General features: G+C 41.8%; 4 protein-coding genes across 6 annotated transcripts; 2 read left to right on the top strand and 2 right to left on the bottom strand.

Annotated features, from left to right (window-relative positions):
• The first annotated feature begins 4 nt into the window (after positions 1-4).
• Positions 5-3381, top strand: LOC136436630 (leucine-rich repeat-containing protein 51-like). Of its 3 annotated transcripts, none has more exons than XM_066430781.1 (5): positions 5-119; positions 611-748; positions 1048-1194; positions 1734-1939; positions 2450-3381. In XM_066430781.1, exons 3-5 carry the CDS (start codon positions 1077-1079, stop codon positions 2744-2746), a joined length of 621 nt encoding a protein of 206 aa, XP_066286878.1. In that variant the 5' UTR covers positions 5-119; positions 611-748; positions 1048-1076; the 3' UTR covers positions 2747-3381. The 3 variants fall into 3 exon arrangements, with proteins under 3 accessions (XP_066286878.1, XP_066286877.1, XP_066286879.1); XM_066430780.1 differs by having other exon boundaries at positions 611-776; XM_066430782.1 differs by lacking the exons at positions 5-119; positions 611-748 and adding an exon at positions 893-917.
• On the bottom strand, positions 3367-10333 carry LOC136436629 (ragulator complex protein LAMTOR1-like). The gene is made up of 7 exons (XM_066430779.1): positions 10237-10333; positions 9176-9289; positions 7721-7794; positions 6757-6840; positions 6110-6187; positions 5331-5460; positions 3367-4924 (listed from the first exon to the last, which is right to left on the bottom strand). The coding sequence occupies exons 1-7, from the start codon at positions 10288-10290 to the stop codon at positions 4832-4834; spliced, it is 627 nt and encodes a 208-aa protein (XP_066286876.1). The 5' UTR covers positions 10291-10333; the 3' UTR covers positions 3367-4831.
• On the top strand, positions 9489-14537 carry LOC136436628 (peptidyl-prolyl cis-trans isomerase D-like). Its single transcript, XM_066430778.1, has 10 exons — positions 9489-9652; positions 10257-10397; positions 10692-10798; positions 11299-11487; positions 11942-12064; positions 12279-12385; positions 12860-13013; positions 13445-13531; positions 13765-13807; positions 14029-14537. The coding sequence occupies exons 1-10, from the start codon at positions 9568-9570 to the stop codon at positions 14118-14120; spliced, it is 1128 nt and encodes a 375-aa protein (XP_066286875.1). The 5' UTR covers positions 9489-9567; the 3' UTR covers positions 14121-14537.
• A 435-nt stretch (positions 14538-14972) lies between these two features.
• LOC136436627 (solute carrier family 2, facilitated glucose transporter member 8-like) lies at positions 14973-23396 on the bottom strand. The gene is made up of 7 exons (XM_066430777.1): positions 23058-23396; positions 22428-22581; positions 22175-22275; positions 21690-21837; positions 21169-21332; positions 19926-20108; positions 14973-18102 (listed from the first exon to the last, which is right to left on the bottom strand). The coding sequence occupies exons 1-7, from the start codon at positions 23352-23354 to the stop codon at positions 17530-17532; spliced, it is 1620 nt and encodes a 539-aa protein (XP_066286874.1). The 5' UTR covers positions 23355-23396; the 3' UTR covers positions 14973-17529.
• Positions 23397-23603: the final 207 nt, after the last annotated feature.

Here is a 23603-nt window from a genome sequence, read left to right as displayed (position 1 = left end):
TGACATGGGAGTGACGCGCGGACCTGATAATGGGAAGCGCTCGCTTGTGGATTGGACCATTTTGAAATCAGCCTACGCTTTACTACCAATTTATGGATTACGCTTTACGTTGCATAAAGGTAACTGTTACGGTTTACGTACTAGAAAGAAAGCGACCAATTACGTGATACGGCTTATGTACTGATAACGAATTACGTTGATTTGGGGCGACTACCTACGAATTACAAAGACGAAAAAGGCTGAATTACGCCTTACGAAAAAGGGCACGCAAGGTCAAATGACGGCCCTCACAGTAGGCCATATATTTAAATTATATTTTAAAGAACAAAGGATCTTGAAAAAAAAACTACTGAAACAATTTTATTTTTAGCTACTTTCTATAAAGATTGCTCTTGACCAATCAGTTTCCACAAATCCTTTGCTCTTTAGACTTAGGAGGTCCCCCGGGTGTCTCATTGCCAGGCTTGCTGAAATACGTCGTATTTGAGTTTCGACCGGAATAGAAAACGTCTTGTCCTTTCGTGTCCAACAAGCACCACTATTTGATCTTTTGGTACATTCACTGCATCGTAGAAATACTGAAATGACAATAACGTAACATGTTTTGCAGACAATCCTGGGCTTAAAGATCGCTGCATGTCAACCAGGTCATTGACCCCGTTGTCAACAACAACCAAGATGGCCGCCGTGTGATGTTGTTTGGCAAGCGAGGCACGACCGAAGACAAATTTTACACCCACAATCGGAAGTAAAAGCGTCTACTTTTAAGTTCTCAGGTAAGGCATCTTTGAGATCAACAATCGTGTCAGTATCAGTAGGTGTTATATTAAGACTACGCTGGACAGGCTTGGCATAAAATATGTTTTGTGAGAACTGTAAGACTGTCAACATATCCATATGTGCGACATACATGCAAGGTAATTGGTCTAGTTAGGTAGCCTTTCTTCTTTGATACAGAGGTTCCTTTGATTTCAATAGAGCATCGTACATAAGTGAGCGTTGCAAGTGTTCACTGGAGTTCTTGAATGTGTCCGACCCCACTCATAGGGACCGGTGCATCCGTGTAGAGGACCAACATGTCCACAACGCCAAGGTCACCGAGAAAAGCCATCACAGCTGAGGCCTCTATTGACAACGAGAACGATGTTGGACCTCCCATTGACTTCTCCTTCAAGATGTTGTGCAGTATGGAAGGTATGGCCAACAGCAGCTCTTCGACGTGTGTCTTTTAAAAATTAAAACTCTCTCTTCTCTGTCACCTAGCCTGCATACCAAGTGCACTCGGGCTGAATGCAGGGACTGTCAGATACGGAAGATGGTTGGACCTGTGTGATAAGATTAAATCCTTACCTGGATAAATGTTGTGATTAATCATGTGTGTTCTCTCAGCCTTTCCCCTCGTATGCACATGCATTTGTCGCAATGTATTTTCTGTCATAATACACTAACGTTATTCGAGTATGATGAGCAGATGTGCTGTAAATTCATTAATTTCATTTTTGCGGGGACTTAAGTTTGGGGTAGGAGTGGAAAGGATGTTTTAGCAATGTTCTAGATTCGCTGTTGAAACAATTGTGTAATACAGGTGTAATTTGTCGTAAATGCATATTTGTTGCGTTATCAATTCATATGGTGTAGAGGTGACGACGAATAGAAGATCACCAAAACATTTCATGATCTACAGTACCATATCTGAATTTTCTCTATGTTAATTGCAACCCCAAACTTTTCAGACACAGCAGAAGAAGAGATCAGACAGGGATCCAGAAAGCACAAATATGACGAGGAGGGGAAACTGAATTCTAACGCCCTGCGTATGAACAACAACGCCCTGACAACCCTCGACGGCTTCTCAGGAGCGATAACCCGACTACTGACCAGCCCAGAGGCCCTGGCATGGGTGGACCTGTCCTTCAACGACTTGACCACTGTTGACCCGGTAAGTCCAAATTCCACATTTAACTTACATCGAATTCCTTCCACACAAAACTCATGGCACAGTGCAGAGGTTCTCTCAATAGTGCATGTTATACTTATACCAAATGAATGTTCAAATCCTACCTTATACAATGTATAAGGTAGGATTTGAACAGTCATTTGGTAGAAAGTTGGTCCAGAATGTGTACCAGAGCACTGGAGATGTGGCAGGGTACTTTATTTTCTTGTCAACTACGCATGATACCACTCAACATCTAGCATTTGAGGTGCTGCATTACAGCACATAGTCAAGACAAAGTCGCCTCTTAAGTACCCTGCACGGCAAAAGGAGTGCGAAAGGCGTTTTAGCACTCTATGGGTGCCAGAGTATGATGGAAAGAAGTGGGCTTTGTGGGAAAGCAACCTTCGTCATGAGTACCATGGAGATATCTGTTTTTGAAAAGACTTATGTTATTGTATTTGTCATGATTGTACAGAACTTAGTTTGTCATACTAATCTGCACACTCCCAGGTCCTGCTGACCTACCCCAACATCAAGGTGCTGTATCTTCATGGCAACAGTATTGAGAACATCGGTGAGGTGGACAAACTGCCGGTCCTGCCCCTGCTGAAGAACCTGACCCTCCACGGGAACCCCATCGACCAGGAGAAGGGCTACAAGTTCTACGTCCTGTCCCTCATGCCTCACCTGGCCTCCCTCGACTTCACCAGTGTCTCCAAGGCAGACAGAGCGACGGCCAAGACGTGGTTCCACATGTACGGCAAGACCATGAAGTCCAAGAAGAGGAAGAAAAAGGCAGCCAGCTAGAAATTGGAAAGCTTTTAAAGATATGCTTGTGAATGTGATGACTGATACTGAGTTTTACATCATTGCACTGTCACTGCTCACATTGTAATATGCATGCACTGTTTTGATTTGAAATCTTTGTAAATTTCCTTCATTTATGTATGTATTAGGCATGCAAATGTCTTGAGCAGTCACCCATGGATTCCTAACAAAATTAGCAGTATATTTCAATCACTTCTTCTTCTGTTCATTCTTTGCAATACTGTGCTTCTAACTGCTTGAACATATGCTGCATTTTCTTTGAGAAGTGGAACCACAATCTGAAACAATTTTGAAACCTCATTGTAAAAATGCTGGTCCAATTAACAGTCAAATGTTGGAACAGCAACCTGAATGTCCAACTTAACTACCCTGCCCAAAGGATTTTGTTGTCACAGAGGAAAGAGTGGGGAGTTATACAAAGACTATAGTTTGCCCGCGACATGTGTTGGGTGAGCAGAAGGAATATGATTACAACCAAGCTTACATTAACGGATGCACTGTTAGTTCTAGAGGGTGATTGGTTTAACGAAGCCGTATTTTTGTATACCAACATGAAAAGGAAAATAGATGCGATGTTAACACAAAAATAGAAATGCGCCTTATGTCTTACAGAAGTTTTGTCTTTATTTTGCTATATACCTTCAAAAGCAGTTCTGACCAGTAGTGGCAAAGTAACTGTGGGCAGTGTGCTAAGAAGAGCATCTTACAAAGGCCCTTCTTAAAAGAGGAATATCTCCACTTCCTATGATTACATTGTGACCTTCCATTCGTTTCAAAGTCTAGAAAAAACAAGTCGATGAAATGATAGTAGGAAGTTCTATCTCTACTAGAAATAGAGAAAAACTAAGAATTTCAGTTGTGCTTCAGCTACAATGCTTCCATTTTAACGGCAAAACAGGCAATGCCAGAATTCCAAACTCAATACTCTCCCTACAAAAATAACAGAGTAAGCACATGCCTTACAGATTTGCCTATCTAATCAAAAAGCATTAGTCAACAAGAAGAATCCGACTTTAAAGCAATCACAGTTCAATACAAACTAGCTCTGGAAGGCATATAATATATATTTATATATACAGCATATGTATATAGCCCCACTCTGACTTTTGTTTTTTCCCGACTACAGTTTGCTTTACCATTCTTGGAAATTCTTTCTTGTATTATTTGAGAGCAAATAGAAAAACAAGAGTCAGTGATAACTTACAGTGGGGAGGGCTGGTAAATGCCTGTTTACAATAGAACTGGCTGTTTGGCCTGATCCATTTTTTAGAAATTCTCAAGTACAGTTGTACAGTACTAGTTATTACATTGGTTTGGCCTGATCAACAGATACCTGTTATGAAACAAACACAAGACACTTCCTCATTCCCTCTTGTCAAAACAACCATCATCTTACTACATGTGCATCATTTTGAGCTGTACTTTTAGGACAATATTCACATTGTTCTAACTTCTGTCACATCAGGCTAAATTCACTGATGAAAAAATGTACAGTCTGAAAATGACTGGTCGACCTCTACAGTTTACATCCCAAGTTATCAATTCATATTCTCAAGCCTTAACTTCGTCACAAAATATTCTTGCCTTCCATAGAAAGTTGCACAAGTCAAAGAGGCACAATCTAAGTCCTCTGCTTCTTGATACCCCCCAGTTTAAGAATTTTCAACCCTGGTAAGAAAGTCAATTTCTTGGAATGTGGCAATGGTTCATGCTTATTTACACATCGCCCATTAAAAATCGCCATGGTTTCATTTCCAAAGGAGAACCTTACTGTACATGTAACGCTGCTTTCCAAGTGACCTCCAGGCCTTAGCATCTTTAACCCTGTCACTGCTCGGTGCATGGACATGGTAATGGTACACTGGTACCTCAGCAAGAGTAGGGTTAACACATGTACACAAATTTTCCCTAGCCTGTAGAACACAGACAATACGAAACCAAAAACAGTTCATAATGTGCTAAGCTAGGCAGATGTAAAAAGCTTGTTGGATATGAACTGTATATGGAGAAGTGTTTTAAGCAGTTTGAACATGAACCACTGCCTGATATGACTGACAGAAAGGACTATGGGATTCCAAATGGCACGACCAGGTCTTCTTTATGCTCCACCCTGACTTGTGAGACGGCGCTGGCAGCGTAGGCAGCAGCTTTGTTCATCTGGAAAGACAAATCCATCATGTACTTAGATACATACAACATTCACACATGGGACTGAAATCACACAACTGCCAACTTTTCCCCTTGCACTTACGACAATCATATTGTTAAAGGTTCCAAGTTGGTATGGATTTATTTCTAAGAACATGGTACTTTTGTTTAAATATGGCTGAATCTTGGTCAAGTTTTATTCAAATCTAAATAAATTATATTTGGATAAACAAGAAAAAAAACTTCAGGTACAGGTACCCCTGGATTTAGATACAGGTCCAGCCTACTTCTTTCATTTTGTTAAAATACAAGTACAGGTACACACGTTTGGCTTCGGACATGCACCTAAACAAGTTTACAGGCATAGTGTACCGGAAGACAGCACCAATAATAATTAATAGACAATGATACTGACCAACTGTACATCAGCTTGTGAGATGGGGTCTGTAGCCAGCACGGCCTGGGGGGTGGTTGTACCCTGTGGCAGGGGGGTCCTCTTCTTCAACCTCCCCCCTGAACTACTGGTCACTATTGCTATCCTTGTGCTGCAGGGGAAGAAACAAGACTCAGAGTTCAGCCTATCTGTAACATACCTACATGTAATGTTCATAAACAAGGGGAAAGGATGCAAAGGATAATGTAAGCGAAATGCAATAGTGCACTCACTAAAAAGATACTGGCTCAACAGATTCCAGTAGACTTACATTTGATAACCATTCATCAAGTAATATCGACAATGTCCTTAAAAAAACCCATCAAAGTCAACTAACTTTTACAGAATGTCAGCGTTATAGACATATTTCTACAGAATTTTGAATATCAAGATTTCAGCATATTTCTAATATCCCATTTAAACTAACTCAATTGAAAATATTGAGCTATCAGCCAGTGTAATATCAAGCGGGAAGATGTCATTATCAAACTGAAATGTGTTCACCAGCCTTCATCATGCATGTATCTCAGTAACAACAGACTTGAAAGTTCTACTTCCATTATGAACTCTGAAACCAGAAACATCCATTCTTTGAAAGCATTGCAGATGTTAGACTTGTGGAGTTCTGACGATCTAAAAGCATGTGATAATCCTGTAACAGACTAGAGGTAAGTTTTTCTTGTTGACTGACTCAAATTTAGATACATCTAGCTCCAATGAGAGGGCTAAGTCTGAAATCTACAGGCATGTACGTGTCTAACCTGTACTGTCGTGCCCTGTCCATGTATTCATGCTGCTCCATACTGTGGTGGTCGATCGCTGACACATCTATAACATTACTGCAGGGAAAACAGCATCATTAGTGCACTAATGGTCCAGTAATGGATTACTGTAAATGCATTTAAGTTCATGTGGGTTTTATTTTGCACTAAGGGGAAAATGGAGTGTTTGCAGTGGTGTTAATTTCGCGGCAGTGCTATAGTCACATACTACTACCGTATTGGACAGAAATGTTCGCGGTGGATTTCAAGTTTGCGGTGAAACGGTCGCTGCAAAAACCGCGAACTTAAAACCACCGCGAACATTTCTGCATTTACAGTAACAGGGCCAGGGGGTCTCATGTGAAAGACATACAGCCAGGGCTGCACAACTAGCCAATGGCTATTACTAAGGGCCAGCCCTGCTAACAATACAATATACACACACAGATTTGTGAAATTGAACATAGTACATTTTGAACTTGGACGTAAACTAATGTAACTACATGTAGCATGCATATTTGTGATCATATCTACGGTATAAATACTAGCTTTATCAGAACTATACAGTCTCTATTTTGAGAGGTCAGGGTCATCTCCAGAGTGTCCATATGAAGGAAGCAGTGGTTGTTGATTGGGTGTGGACTTACTTTGCCGTCTGATGTAAGATTCTGTTCAGTGCTGACTGTTCATCTCCCTTGGGACCAGGTGGTGTGTGGTTGGGGAAATCATCGCTGGGAGGTAACAAGGAATACTTCACATTGTAACCAATAATTCACTAATAGGACAGGAAACTCATCATCAAAACACATCAAATTCAAAAACATACAATTACAAGCTAGAGGCCAAACCAGCTATGAATATCGCATGTTTGAAATTGTGACCTTTACACCAATTACCAATCATAATGTAACAATTGTACAAGAGGAACTACATGTAGTTCCTTTCTTTTTCTCATTCTCTTTTTTCCTGTCAAGTGTCTTTTATAACTGATTTCTGAAACTCTTACATATTGATATACTACCCCCCTCCCATTCTTCCATTTACATTCCTACTAGAGTCCAAAGTTCCCAGAAGGGCAACAGGTATGGTGTGCTGGGGTCATGTCAGGTCAAACACACCACGCTAACTGATGACTCCTACTCTTACTGAAGTTTTTATGTCTTCAATACACAAAATAAATCTGGTCTCTTACAACCAAACCATTTACTTATACTACTCTGTTGTTGGAAGTTGACCAGCATAAATTTGGCACACCTACAAAAGAGTGCAACAGTCAAGCTACTGGGATTGACACCATGATAAATCAAAGAGTACATAGTCATGATTGGAAAAATACATAGACCCTTCATTAAAAGGGAAAACCCATTGATATACATGTACCATAATAACACAACCACCAATGCAAAGACACTGCTACCCTGGGAGTCCAGACACCGTATACGGCTAGCAGAGCTTGGGTTTACAGCAGAGGTTGGGGCGGGGTCTGTCTTCGGGGGCAGCGGGAGGGTGGGCTGGGAAAGCTTAGGCACGCGTGCGGTGCTCGGTGGCGCGCCGATATACGGTGTCTGGACTCCCAGTAGAATGAACAGTAGAAGACAGCAACTTTGTTACCTAGATATGGGTCTGTTCGGTGTGTTACTGGCTGGGTTGTGCAGGAGGTGTGTTCTCTCATTGGGCTCCTTATTCTGTAACAAACCACAGCATAATCATAATGTCAGCATTACATCCTGCAAACACATAGAAAATTGCGACAAGATATAAAATATTGCATCATCAATAGAAAGTTTAAAAATTAGACTTTGTTGACATTGGGCCATTACCAACTTGGTCCATGGCTCATAGAATCAGAACACCTCAGACCAACACCTACATGAAGGTGATGGTCTGAACAAATACACATGAAATAAAAAAGATTCACCTTCTAACACGGTTACACCAATATAGATGATATACTCATGACATTTGTTAAATTTTGAAAAGCAAACACATCAAAGAGGGAATGGCATATGTGTATACTTGGAGAAACGAAATGATGCCACTGGATGATGGCATTGATGTTTGATGGGGTAAAAACCTGTCGTGTTATATGAATTATATATATTTTCTATATAAATTATAATGTCCTTGGTTTTAAGGATCCAAACTGTCAGTGCATCGGCAATTAATATGCTTCTCATGAGAGACCGCATTTCTTTGTCAGAGAACCTCTAACTGTTCACGATAATTTCACAGTTTTTGAAGTTCAATGATATTTGTTTGGACTTCATCATCGTGAGTGTGTGTGTGTGTGTGTTTGTGCCTAAATTCACGTCTCTGGTTTAACCAGAGTGATTGTCCAACTATGCCGAGGTGGTCTGAGTTGGTAAGTCACCGTAATGGTCCAAATCACCCTGATTCCTTTGACTTTCAGCTGATATTGTGTGTTCCCTTAGAGTGTTTTTTTAAAGTGAAGATATGTAATGGGGGCACAATAATATTTCGATTGCACAACATAAATTATTTTTGTTGGACATTCATAATGAGACAGTCACAATCTCAGGGAACCGGTATGCTTCATGAAATCTAATCAACTAAAATCCGTTAATGGAGCTCCAAAGATTTTGTGAAAGTGTCCTTCACACCTGAAAATACGTGCAGAAGTACACGTGGAAAGTGCAAAGGGTGTAACTGTATGTATATAGAACTTTTATGTGTATCACTGTATGGTGTGGGAGGGGGGCAGAGGCTATGAGGCAAGCGCCAGCAAGGATGTGGCTTATCGAACGTTAGCAGGAGCTCACAAATTAAACCTGCTACAATTTGCAGACACCCGTGCTCCTGTAGAGTTGTTGTCCCATATCGAGTACGTTCAGACAGGCCCTAACGTGGGCAGCGTCCGCCCTCAAGTACTTTGAATGATCACCAGCCAAGATCAAGAGCGACGACGACTGAGTGTTCTTATGGCGTTTCTGAACGTGCCTCGCCCTCCTCTTCTCGGACAGAGAAGGAAGGAAGGTCCTAGTATGTTCCTATACAAACTCGGAACACATTAGCTTTAGGATACCCTCACAAATTACCCAAACTTACCGGTAAAAGTTCGTCCTCTTCGTTGCTGAAGCAGCACCCCATGTTGAAAGTTCTTCGACTGCCGGGGTCACATGAGGAGTGTCCCATGATTCCGTGGTCATTATAAAGCGCCACCTAGCGGTTATAAATCAAAACGCAGCGGCAGCCAGTGCTGCAACTTTTGAGTAGAGTAGAGTAAAACGTCCGAAAACGTCATTGCTTTGACCGACAGCGGCCATATATACTGCAAAGAGCTGTACTTATGGACCTGAAAAGCTAGAATCTGTCGTATTTTACTCTTTTTCTGGTCATCTTCATGTAAGCGATGATTTCCGAACAACTCATACCAGTCGAAAGCGACACCTATCGATATCGAGCAGAACTGCATAACATTGATTAGAAATTTTGCGAAAATGGCGGCTGAGGAAACTAACACGGACACCACGACCGAGCCAAATCCACGATGCTTCTTTGATGTGACTATTGGTGATCTGAAAGGCATGTGCATCTTTAGACGATTAAATCGGGATAATTTTTTTACAAATACGGGACCTTGCAAGTTGTTGATATGGTGAAAAAAGGAGCACGTGGTTTCGCTATTGTGGTAGAACGCCATGTTAGGGAGGGGGGTGGTTGGACTTCGCAAATTACATATATTATATCTCTGCTGTGTGCATAATTTACAATATGGCTACAATATTTGCATCTTTTGACCTTTGAAAAACTGTAATTGGAAAATTATATAGGACGCCACCAAACTGTGTTGCGGTTGAAAGTCAGTTCTGTGCGTTGTCCACACAAAGGACAAATAAATAACGTTATTTATGCAAATTTTGAGCATACTACTACTTGTGCGTACGTGCTTTGTTTAACTCATTTTTGATTCCTGACATCATGTAACAGTTACTAACCAGCCCATTGCTAGTCTCGAAGCCTCCACTGTTCGGCGGTCTTCTTTGTGATTAATTCATAAGCCATTAGTAATAGTAGTGAAGATTGCATTGCATTTCATAGACAGTGAGTGACAACATTATGTCTACACAAAATTGTAACCAATCGTTAGACTGAGTGATAGATTATACCTTTCTCCTTAACACTGCAGTTGGCCGCATCATCTTTGAGTTGTTTAAGAACATGGTTCCTAAGACGTCTGAGAACTTCCGTGCCCTGTGTACTGGTGAGAAGGGTTTGGGGCCCTCCACGGGGAAGCCGCTTCACTTCAAGGGATGTCCTTTCCACAGGAGTAAGTAACACTTCAAATGATATCATGTAAATAAAGAATACAGCACAGTGTATTCCGTAATGCCTGAAGTACCCGCATGACAGTGGGCTGGAGCTCCTGACAGCTGAAGGTACAATCCCAGATTCCGACGACTGCTGCAATGGCATACTAGTATGCCATCAGTTCCAGTGATTTTCTGTATTAGAAATGGATTTTTGTATGCAGAAATATCTTTAAACCCTCCTTTAGTAATGATTCTTTGACATTAACAAGTTGATATTCATATAGAACTTGACTATGTTTTTTTCTTGCCAGTCATCAAAGACTTCATGATCCAGGGCGGAGACTTCTCCAACATGAATGGAACTGGAGGGGAGAGCATCTACGGGGAGAAGTTTGAGGATGAAGGGTTCGATATGAAGGTAACATTTTCTCCCAACGAGTCACTGATGCCGGTGAAGGGCATCCTGTTTGGAGCTGCATTTGTTTTTTAGGAAGGGACGTAAAATGAGTCCCGTGATCAAGGAGGTGTCTTCAGTACGTTACTAGTATTATGGGCTACAACAGCCTCATTACGGTGATGGGTACCTACTGGCTGTACTTTAGATGAATAACATGCTATAGTGAACAACAGCCACATAGTAGCTTACTAATGCGTGAGAGTCATCAGGCTGCTAGTTGTAGGGCGGCGGAAGATTTGCCCACAGTACTACCTCAGTACAGTTTTGTTTAGTATTCCCAATGTGAAAGGAAAGCCTGCCACTCTGATAAGAGCTGTAATGCTGTCTACAGTACCAGATCCCTCTTGTGGGATGGATATGTACAAATGTAGTAGGAATAGGCCTTAATATTGTAGATGATTTGTGTGAATAACTTACCAAAGAGCTGGACACACCGTTGACTTGTACAAATCTACCCCCAGCATGACGTACCAGGTCTGCTGTCCATGGCCAACTCCGGCCCCAACACCAACGGCTCGCAGTTTTTCATCACCACGGTACCCACGCCACATCTGGACAATAAGCATGTGGTGTTCGGGCGCGTGCTGAAGGGGATAGGCGTGGTCCGCGAGCTGGAGAATGTAGACAAGGATGGGGAGACACCAACACAGGTGAGCAAACACATGTACATGTATGTAGACAACAGGTGAGCTCACACATGTGTATGATGTATGTAGACAACAGGTGAGCTCACACATGTGTATGATGTATGTAGACAACAGGTGAGCTCACACATGTGTATGATGTATGTAGACACAGATGGGGAACTCACACATATACTGTACATGTAGTAACCGGGAGGGCACTGTAGGCTTAATCTGAGACAAAAGTCAAGTACACGTACATGGTCTTGCAAGCAAATTTGTTTCCAGTTGCAGGACTGAAAATAGCATCAGCATGTACAGGTTGGTGCAGGTAAAAGATTAAGCTGTGGGATTATTTTTATATCTACCTGCACCTAACCTGCACTGGCCTATGATATACATGTATGCAGGCACAGTAATTAAGTGCTCAGAAGACGTTTGCCCCACTGTATACAGGCACTAACCCTTGCCTACTGGACAGCTGTGTGTTATTGCAGACTGCGGCGAACTGTTGCCTGGCGACGATGAGGGCCTCAGCATGGATGATGGGACAGGAGACACCTACATGGACTGGCCCGAGGACTCAGATGTCGACCTGAAGAACGTACGTCTTAAGTGTAGACATTACATCAGCCAGTCTACTTATCGTCCTTCATTGGTAGATTGATACAAAGTAGCAGCATACTAGTTTCTACATTATATAATATGTACCATCATGTCTATTCTATTCTATTCCAGTCCATTCTATATACCTTGTTATCTATTGTGATGTAACGTAAAAAAGGTAACAATGGATGACCACTACATCTCTTTTACAGGTTGACCAGGTAGTTGAGGCTGCTGAAAGCATCAAGGTCATTGGCAACAACCTTTTTAAGAAAGGAGATTATGACTTGGCCATACGGAAATACGGCAAGGCACTCAGGTTGGTGTTTTTGTAGCCCATGGCTGTAGTCTGTATCTGTATCTAAATAGCTGGTATGACCGTCCTTGTTTCCACAACTACCTGAGCTGCAGAATACAGTGGATGATCATCATCATGACCGCCCTTTGGCGTAACACACCAGCTGCGTGGCATCAGCTGGCTATTTTACACTGAACGACCTGTCACACGTAACCTTTGCACGTCTAGCAGCTAATAGCTGTAAGCGTTGTTTAAAACTACTAGTATATAATGAGGATGCTCCGTATCTAACGAGGATGCTTCAGTACTTGGTCCACAGTCTAACTCTTGAGTCTTGGTCTGATTGTACTAACAGCACAATGATGTGCAAAAGAATCCTAATTTTTTGGCATTTAGATCCTCTTTTTGATGAACATTTTTTGTACTAAAGTTCAAGGAAGATATGGTCCTTGGAAAAAAGGAAGAATTGATAAGTTAAATACCTCCCCCTGGCAGGTATCTGCATAAGTGCAGTGAAGAGGCGGACATGGAGCCAGGTGGTGAAGAGGAGAAGAAGCTTGGTCCCATCATCCTCCCCTGTATGCTGAACACAGCCGCCTGTAGGCTCAAACTCCAGCAGTACGAGAAGGCCATCGAAGACTGCAATGCTGTAAGTATCTGTGTCTGTCAACTGCCCTGCTACGTAGTAGACAGCTCTTCACTAGTACAAGGCAGTGGCTTCCTGTCACACAGTCAATGAGGTTTGGCTCTATTTGTTGAGTACCAGATAAATGAAAAATTTAAAATCTACTCCATAACAGGAAGCTTGGGTACCTGCGAACATTGGACGATCTCCAAAAATCGTGTAATGATATGATGGAGAGAAGACCGGTTGAATTACTGCCATTCACTCAGAGCTGGCAGACTCATCAGCCAATCAATTTTCCTGCTTTGAAAGAGGCATTTAAGGCTCCAAGTTTTTCACCTTCTCTTAACGAGTAACAATGTTACAATGTGTAGTTTCCCTGAGATCTTCCAGGTATTGATAATTTGTTGAATTTTTCTTTTTTTCTAACACACCTGTTGATTGGATGTCCTTAGGTTCTGGAGGTGGACTCAGACAATGCCAAGGCTCTGTACAGAAGAGCCCAGGGGCACTCAGGGATGGGTGATGAAGACAAGGCTATAGTGAGTACACAGTGTTTCTCATGATAGTCTGCCTTTTGCTTTATCATGTACATTGCAGCTGTACAAATCCACTTTACATGTGACAAGTGAAAGAAATAATGTTCTTTGTTGCTACAGGCTAGTCAATGAATTTACTTAAGTGTGGGAAAATCGCCTAGTTTGGATCAATCTGGAAAGAGCATTTATTACTATGTTTTTTGTCATCACAACTTAATACCACATCTGTTTTCCAGGCTGATTTACAAAAAGCACAACAATTACAACCAAATGACAAAGGTAAGCAGTCTCTTTGTATCATAGTCACTTTCCTTTAAGTATATTACCCATACAGGATTTGAACTACTTAAGTTTGAAGTTCTTCAAACATTCTCTAACATTTCCTACATGTAACTTCGTTGTAAGAGCCTTTTCATTTATGACAATCCTTAGCTGTTACAGATCACCTCAACCTGAAATATAAGTCTTATTGCAACAATGTCATCCTTCTGTTGTTTCAGCTATCCTTGCTGAGTTAAAGAAGATTAAAGCTAAGATGGAGGCCTACAAGAAGAAGGAACAGCAGACCTATGCCAAGATGTTTGGCATGTGACGCACACCCCTGTCATTAGCAGTAGCAAAATATAGCAATAGAATTTCACAAAGGGTAAAAAGTTAGCAGAACAATCTACACCACTATATGTAGATAGTGTAACAAAAATCTATCTTGCATGTTATGTAGACGATAGAACTGTCAAGGATTTTAAAAATCTAAAATACAAATCAAAGATAGGGCAACAAAATTCCAGCTTGCATGTCGAAAACACACATTGATTTGGAATCTTGTCCCTTTGCTGTTTCCTGTGTCGTGCTGTGTGGTGTGTTGTATAGAAATAGAACAACTAAAATATTGCTGTTGTAATAATCTTCTCAATCTGTAGCAACTACAAGAGCTTGATATGCACACTGGCTGTTGCATGGTCACTATAAAATACCATGTTTGAAGAAAAATAAAAATTGATTAATGGTGGGTTTAGTTGCTTTTTATGCCTTCTGTTTCTTTGATAAACATACATGTTTCTAGCTCACAAAGTACAACATGCAGTACAAATTTCAATTTCCGTCTGAAAACAAAATAGTCAAACCTGCCCAGGCGACCACCTTTTCATGGCGACCACTTTTCCTTGGTTCCTCCAGGCCCCAGTCAAGCCTTGGTCAGGTTTGACTGTATTAGCAAAACCCAGTAGAGATGGTGCATGTAGTGTATGATAGGTGTGAATTTTTTTCTGTGTGTTTCAGCTGTTCCAAATATACACAATGCAGCATTACCATCAGTGCTGCTCTTTTTGTCAGTGGGACTGGAACGGTTGCAAAGCAGTATGGGTAAGGGGGTGAAGTCTGTCATCTTTGATTGTCTTGTTAAGAAATACTTCTAATATTGAAAAGAACACAATAGAAAACCAACTTGGCTGCTTTGCATTTATTACCTCAAAACTGAAGCATGAAGAAAGTTGCACAGCAGACAGGCAGACAGTGATCGTTCTTTTTTAAATGTTTGACAACGACCACACTGACTTGATCATATGGATGACTTAATTATTTGCACGTGGATCAATTTTCTGTTTCCAAAAAAGAAACAGAATTGCGACCATATTGTGAATCAAACTAAGAAGCTGCAAAATGATGAAATATATATATATATATATATATAGTACTGTGAAAGGACAAAATATTTTTTGTGTGTGTTCAATCATTTGTTCAACCTTCCTGACAACTTTTTAGATTTCTTAATGAATGCACATTTTTTTTGCCCCCTTATTGTTCGCATGCTCAGAGGATGTCATCCATATAATCAAATCAGTATGGCCCAAATTAAACTCACCACAATTTCACATGATTACAGGAACAGAAATATACTCAATTTCCCAAAAGATGACTAATTGCTAACATACTCCCATATAAATGGAGATTAACCAATCACCAGCAATAAACCAGTTTTGCACTACAGGCTACTTGGTACTGTCTATTGGGCCTGACATTCTGAGGGTTAATATGTCCGTATGAGACACCTGTAATACAAGTTTGATACCAAAAGTTTTAGGGTATTTCAACAACCCATCTAAGGGCCAGGGGGTTCAGAAAGTATGAAATCCACAACTCTTTCTCTTGCTTCTAGCTATCGGAAACGTTTTGTGAAAATTACAATTTTCCAAACCTCATGGAAATCCCTTGATGTTCAGTAATACTAGTTTAATACCAAAAGTTTCAGGGTCTTTCTTAAAAAAACAGCAACCCATCTAAGGGCCATAATTACCAAAACCTGGGGATTCAAAAAGTATGAAATCCACAGGGTTTCTTTTTCATATCATGTGAACGTTCTGGACAAGAAATGGCCTGGCTTATATGCCATAGTTTACATAGTCTGAGAACACATTTGGTCCAAGGGTAAGTCAGAGATCATGCCATTTAGGCAACAAGTTTGTCTGAAAAATGGAAACCCTATTCCAATTATATACATGTTATTTCATACTTACATCGAATCTTGCAGACCATGATTTACCCAAATTGGGGTAAAAGAAATGTATGATACAACACTACCATTACACACTGTATTGGGTAAGAAGTCACCAGAAAATCTAACACAACCATAGATACATTGTTGGCAAGTTGATATATTGCACCTTGTATTCTTAATACAAGTAACATACCTGTACTATTAGTTTTTACATTTTTTTCTTCAATCTTGGTAATACAAAAGGAATTAACTTTTCATTTTGTTCATATCAATAAGAGAAAAAAGTTTCCACCAAAAAGAGTACTTTTTTCAACAAAGACTTTTTATGCGGCAAACCATTCTGAACTCAAGTAATACATCCATATGTTACTCTTTTTATACAGTTTGTCACAAGAATTGAAAACTTGTCATTGAATAATTAAGGGTTAATGACCCGCCCCAAGGTGTATATGGTGTCATAACGCCTGACCATGTGCTATAACCACCGAATAAAACCATCGAGTGAGCGAAGCGAACGAGGTGGTTTTATGAGGTGGTTATAGCACATGGCCAGGCGTTATGACACCATATACACCGAGGAAGAGGCGGGTCATTAACGTTATTATCATATAGCTTATCCAAACTGACGCATATAAGAGTAGACAATTTCTGTTTGACGCATAGATCCCTTATACTATTAAGAATGCATTTCAGAATTCACATTTGTCCTTGTTTAACAGAAGATGATGAAGAATATGTACAACTGTTGCCTGATTTATTTATTTCAACCACACAGGATAGGAGGGTCGGTTTCAGGTCAGTCAGAAACTGTTATCATTGAAGAATCTCCCTGCAACATGACCTCAGGTAACCTGAATAGAACGCAGGTTCTTTGGCCAGCAGGAAATGGAACGCACGGAACCTTAGATAGAACGTGGTTTCTTTGGCCAACAGCAAATGGAACACGCGGAACATTTTTGGGAATTTTAAATTTGTTTTCCCTTTTTCATGTATTCTAAGGAAATTTTTAGGAATTCTAAGACAATAAAGATTTTTTAAACAAGGTTAAGAAAAAGATTCATCAAATAGATACCCCCTCTACAAAATGCAACGGTTATAAAGGTTTTTTAAACAAGGTTAAGAAAAAGATTCATCAAAAAGATACCCCCTCTACAAAATGGAACGGTTGTGTTCTGACATGACGTCAATAAGTGGTGTGTTATGGCGTGATAACAGACCACTTATTGTGGGCAATGGAGGCTTCTGATTGGACGACGCCATCTACCTATGTGATAATAGTATAACATACATAATATACAGAAAATCTTAGTATAACTTGTCAAGTCATCTCACTTTTACCTTTTTGCATTGTCGGTTTTTGGTTTACAGTCAGCCTTAACTTTACGAGTTAAATGTGCTAGGTACACCAAAAAGCATGACTAATATTTATTTCGCATTCTTTTTCAAAAATGTTGCAGCTACACATGTATGCACTGAACAGATCAAGGCAAGCTGTAGTTCTGTGTCCCTAGGTCTCCTCCCCTGGAGGTGAGGAGAAGGGGGATGTCTGCATCGCCTTGCGGGCGTTCCCCTTCCCCTCGAAATACGCCTCGATCTCCTCCAGGGACACGTTCTTAGTCTCAGGCACGATAAGACACACGAACACAACTCCCAAGGCACAGATCCCCGCAAAGAACCAGAACGCGCCCTGCTCCGTGAACGCTGCAACCATGTCGTCAAACTCCTTGGTGACGATGAAGGCGCCGAACCAGTTGAAGAGCGTGGCGATGCCGCTGGCCGTGCCTCGTGCACGGGAGGGAAAGATCTCGCTCATCATGAGCCAGGGGATGGGCCCCCACCCCAGGGAGAAGGCGATGATGTAGACGATCATGCTGGTGAGGGATAGCCAGCTGAGATCGGGGGCGGGGGCAGGGGTTGCTGTGGGGGCAGTGAGGGTGGAGTTGTGGCTGTTGTTCTGCTCCAGTTGGAAGTAGAGACCAAAGGTAATGGAGGTGATCGCCATGCCGGTCCCCGCCACGATCAGGAGGACGCGGCGCCCCATCTTGTCCATCAGCAGGCAGGACACAAACGTGGCAACCACCTGGACATGAGGGAACCAATCGCTTAACACAATAGTCCAAAAAGTCTTTATCTATAATAAAGATAAAGGGAAACTACAGTAAATTAATTTATTTTAGCAGGGACTTAAATGTGAACAGGTGTTTTAATTTCATAGTGAACAATACTGCAGCACAAAAACACATATTCACAGTGACATGATTTTATGGTGGAGAGGCACCGCAAAAATAGATACACAAAGAATATTTCAAGATACAACAGTACTGTATACCTGTGCCTGAGGTAGGTTCTCTATCTCAACAAGAAAAAAAGACTGCTGTACAATGGTGCTACAGTGTTGGCAACATCTCGCCTGGCTTTCTCAAACTCAAAGGGAGAAAGGTTGTCAAGAGTTAGATCACACTCCCTTGATCAAAGTTGAACTGTAATTGCCAATACAAAAAATTAGACTTTCCTAAATCTGTAACTGATTTAACTCCAGCCTTTCTTGATGAGCAGTCCACTGCTTCTACAATGTCACTATATATAGATAGAACACGCCATGCAGATGGATTGTAAGTCGTAGAAAGTCTATGGCGCCCACCGTCTCTGTTAGGGATGGTCACAAAGACTGGAGTTGGTCAGTCAAAAATTTTGGTAAGTCCAGGGCGCTAGCCAGCGCCAGTTTTGCAGTAAATTTACGGGACTTTGCTGCTGGTTACGGAAAAAAATCAAAACCAATCCGTAAACCTTGACGGACAAAAATCGGGAGAAAAGATATAGACAGGGCTTGAACTTTTGCAAAGATCTCCAGAAAAGAAGCGGAAGTTCGAAGCGAAGGCGCGGAGGTTGCCAGTGGTTCGTGGGCCGAGAGAAAATCAGCCTCGTGCGCCCCCCTCCCCACTACCAGTGCCCCACTGGCCGGTCGCATCGGGCTGACGTTTTTTCTGCTGTTTTTCCCGGTTCACCGCCAGTTATAGCCACACAAAAAATACTCCGGTAGTTACCAGCCAGTTTCCGTATTTTTTGGGTAAACATTGTCAAAGTTTACGCCGAGTTACACGCACACTTTCTTCCCGCGAAACTGGTGTTGAGAGTTTGAGACTGAATCAGATATTATCTACGTAGCCAATAACAGCGTTCGTTCACGCCGCGTCACGGAAAATGGACCAATGACATACAAGTCTCGCGGTTCACGAGATGTTAGCTTTAGCGCGAATCCGCGAGGTTTTATCGGAAATTGATATTTGGTGCGACGATGGGGCTGTTTGAAGGCTTGAATCGACGAATTTTGATCAAATCAAGTGGAAGTTACCGGAGAAATCGACCATGGAAAACATGGAAGGAAAATATTGAACGTCTTTAGGGCGTTCTGTCCAAAGTAGGGTGTCTCATTTCCTACTATATTTAGTACAGGGCGCAAACGGGACCGGTGTTGAAAATGTTTTATTTCTGCCGACAAAATTCACGTGTATATTTGTCAAATATATAAGAAAGTTTTGTGGTGCTAAATTTCATTCATTTGCCGATTGTATACAACGAAGGCCCAAGTAATTTTTCACCAAAAGAGATTGCATTATTAAAGCTTTATCTACCAGCAAAACTTTCCCCTCAAAATGCTGGAGATAGCGTTTCTGGGGGTCTACATTTCAAATTTTCCCGGGGGGGAATACCCCCGGACCCCCCTACAATTGTCGCGCCTATGGCGCGACGCCTCGCGCCTTCAGCGCTCGACATGTTAGGTTTATACCGAAAAATTTGGGCTTACGGGATAAAATTTCGGGCTGGCTAGAGCCCTGGGTAAGTCCATTTTTTTGTGCTGGCAATTACAGTTCCTTTGATCCAGAATGAATTCAACCAACACACCTGCACAGCGCCCACTATGATGGCTCCTGTGTGTCCATCTATCCCAGCATCCTCCAGGATGGAGACAGAGTAGAAGATGACGGCATTGATGCCGCTGAACTGCTGGAAGAACATCAGGGCCATCCCGATAGCAAAGGGCTTCAACAGGCTTGGCTGGGTGAACTCTCTCCACGACATGGTCTCCTACAGGCGGAAGGACATACATATCACTTACATGGAAAGACATTAAAAATCCAACATGTCCAACAAAAGTATGAAGATCTTTATAACTATAAGTAACCCACTGAGTGCAACCTACCCCAACAACTGAATACAGGTCTGCTGTGCCTGTTCAACATTTGCATGCAAAGACTATAGAGAGGGAGCAGACTAGTTGAAGTAAGGTCACATTGTAAGGTTGTTAGCAGGTTTGTGAACTCTTTCTGTAGAAGGCACTAACAAGGTACATACAGTCACTGTCCCTATAATACAAGGGTGGGTGGGCTAGGATTGTGCACACACATTGTGATTTGGGAGATGGGTTGGAGACCACTACTACTATTCTACTACATATTTCTACTGCTGTATAATAGATAACCTACATAAAAGATAACCAAAGGATGCAGGGGTGCCAAAGAATACATACGAATTTTACGGAATACATACGAATGTTACGGAATACATACGATCCATTACTAGAAACATACGATCCGTACGGAATACATACGATCCATTACGCAGAAACATACGATCCGTACGGAATACATACGATCCATTACGCCGAATACATACGATCCTTACTAATTTGCTGGCCATCGCGCTAGCACCGAATCTAGCTTTGTCTTGTCCTCCTAGTTGGTCTAAGCCTACATCTGTCTTGATTTAGTGCAGTTTGAGATTCTTAGAGTTTAGCCGGATGGGATACGCCATTATTAAGCTCTTAAAAGCCAAGATATCGTACGAAGAACTGGTTATCCCGAGTCCGCCATGTTGAATTTGCCGCCGGTGTCACGTGATCCAGGCACATTTCTAAATTAGTAAGGATCGTATGTATTCCGCGTAATGGATCGTATGTATTCCGTACGGATCGTATGTTTCTGCGTAATGGATCGTATGTATTCCGTACGGATCGTATGTTTCTAGTAATGGATCGTATGTTTCTAGTAATGGATCGTATGTATTCCGTAAAATTCGTGTGTATTCCGTAAAATTCGTATGTATTCTTTGGCACCCCTGGGATGAGTGACATGTGGGTCCAGCGTACCTGCTGCTGGAGATTACTCTCGATGTCAGCACACTCGTCCTCCACATCCACGTCAGGGCCGCGCAGCCACAGCAGGGACGTCACCGCCGCCGGACGCCGACCTTTCGCCAGCAGCCAGCGAGGTGTCTCCGGCATGAAGGCCATGGCAATGATCAAGATCACGGCTGTGGAGTAACAAGAGAAAAACTTGGTTATCTTTATGTGCAAAAAGGATGTTGCATTCTAGTTCACTTGATTTTTTGTTCTTCCATACAGTCAAACAAGTGACTACCTCCACACAAGGACCACCTGACAAATGTGACCAGTTTTCTGTGGTCCGGTATATAATTTTACCATTGACACTAGCATTACAAATCTTGTCTATAGTGACCACTTGTTCACAGAGACCATTTGTTCACAGAGACCAGATTTTCTTGGTCGCAAGTTATCTTCTTGGACAGTTTCGACTGCATGTTTGCCCATCATTTATTCTGTTCATTTTAAAGTAAGTGGCCAACTCCTCAACAACATATCTACAGTACCTGGAATTAAGCAGACCACAGCCAGCCATCTCCAGTGCAGGAAGTTCCCAAACACGTACACCAGGAGGATCCCGATGGTCACCATTAACTGGAAGGATGCGCCAAGGAGGCCTCGCAAACGGGGAGACGAAATCTCTGCCACATACACCTGTAAAACAGTACTACATTTCAAAAACAATGTATTCCTTACAGCAACAAGCATGGATTTTTTATTATCTCACATCCCTCTCTTCAGTCTTTAGGAAACTGAAAACATTGATTTGTCATATTTGCTTCACATTGTTGCAGCTTGTAATTGTATTTATCTGTATCAGTATAACTGCCCTTCGGCATAACACACCAGCTTCATAGTCATGCGGCGTAAATGTTTTCATATAGTTGACATCTCCATTGTAAAACAATATTGTAGTCAAGACTTTTTCTTTGCAATGAAAGACATAACACACATAACACAGCTAAGTGTTTAATAGTAAACTGTTACTTACGGGAACAGTAAGTGAGGTCATGCCTGCTGCAATACCAGTCAACAGACGGCCCACGTACAACATAGCCAGGTTCTGAGCGTAGGCCAGGATAAGCCATCCACCTGTATAAGAAAATCAAATACAAATAAGCTGACAAATGTTTTTGAATACATGTACATGTAATTGATGACAATGCACAATGAGGACGTGTTAAAGTCACAAACATAAGTGATGTTTGTGTGACCTAAATAAATAAATCAGATTTTCCCCCTACCTGTGAATGGTAGTACTGCAGTCATGAGTGATGTTTTTCTCCCCAGCGCCTCGATACACCATCCTCCTAAAGGTCCTCCGAACATGGCACCGATCGCGGACAGCGACCCAAACCAGGACCCGTGGTAGCTGTCCATGTGTACAGCGCCAGTTTCCTGAAGGAGGTACTTTGGTAAGCATGGCTGTCATAGCTTCAGAATTTCACTACGTGGATGTGGAAACCATCTCAACGGGACTGGAGACTGATACATATTCTACATGTACATGCAATGTATGTATAACATTAACATATACACATCTACATATAACTGAAAATATTTGTTTGTACTCTGATCTTTGAACGACCCATAATCATGTGCTGGTCAAAGATAAAGGTCAAAGTCATTAGATTTCATATATCTGACTAACTACAGAGGAATGTAACGTTAGTATAAGTTCTATAACACGTTATAACTCCTCTCTTTTTATACTACATGATACATTATTCGACATCAAGACAAGTTTTAAGACGATACAGAGAATGCAGTTCTATGGGGCTAACTTGACAGAACAACTGAACTTGGCATTGAAATTATATGAAGTTTTGCCAACAACTCCCCTCCCTCCCCTTTCCAAACGTCATGTGACTGACCTTCTTGAGATCTGGCAGCGCGGGAGACGAGTACCCGAGCACCATGCCGAACGCCAGCGGCCCCAGGGTGGACACGAACGTGGCCAGGAACTGGTTGCGGACCTGTTCGCGGCGCCTGTGGCCCCCGTCCCCGCCCAGGATGGGTGCTGTGTCCCGATCACGGTCAGGATCCATCCCCTCAGACGTCTGGATCGTCGCCATGTTGTTGTAGTCAGCGCATGCGCAGGCGCGCAAAGAGCATGTCTTAGGCAAGAAAAGTCTGAGGGCAAAACGAAGACGTCTGGCGAAGGATCGCATTTGAGAAAGCAGCAGAAACGGAGCAAAGTCAGAGGACTAACGTTACAGTCTTACTGGCACTTTGCTGATAACGTTAGTTAGTTCGGAATAAAGTGGGAAAACGAGAAAAACAAGAAATCATATCAGACCACGTGTCATATAATGTCATGCTAACGGCCCGTTAACTGTTAAAATCAACATCAAGATACAGTTTCAGCCAGTTTATACGTTGCTTCTTATCATTTTGTTCTCGAAATAACTGACAAGACA

This window comes from Branchiostoma lanceolatum, chromosome 6, assembly GCF_035083965.1.
Source record: "Branchiostoma lanceolatum isolate klBraLanc5 chromosome 6, klBraLanc5.hap2, whole genome shotgun sequence".
Taxonomy (NCBI): Eukaryota; Metazoa; Chordata; class Leptocardii; order Amphioxiformes; family Branchiostomatidae; genus Branchiostoma; species Branchiostoma lanceolatum.
Note: the sequence above shows the minus strand (reverse complement) of the source record. Positions and strands in the feature narration are given on the sequence as shown.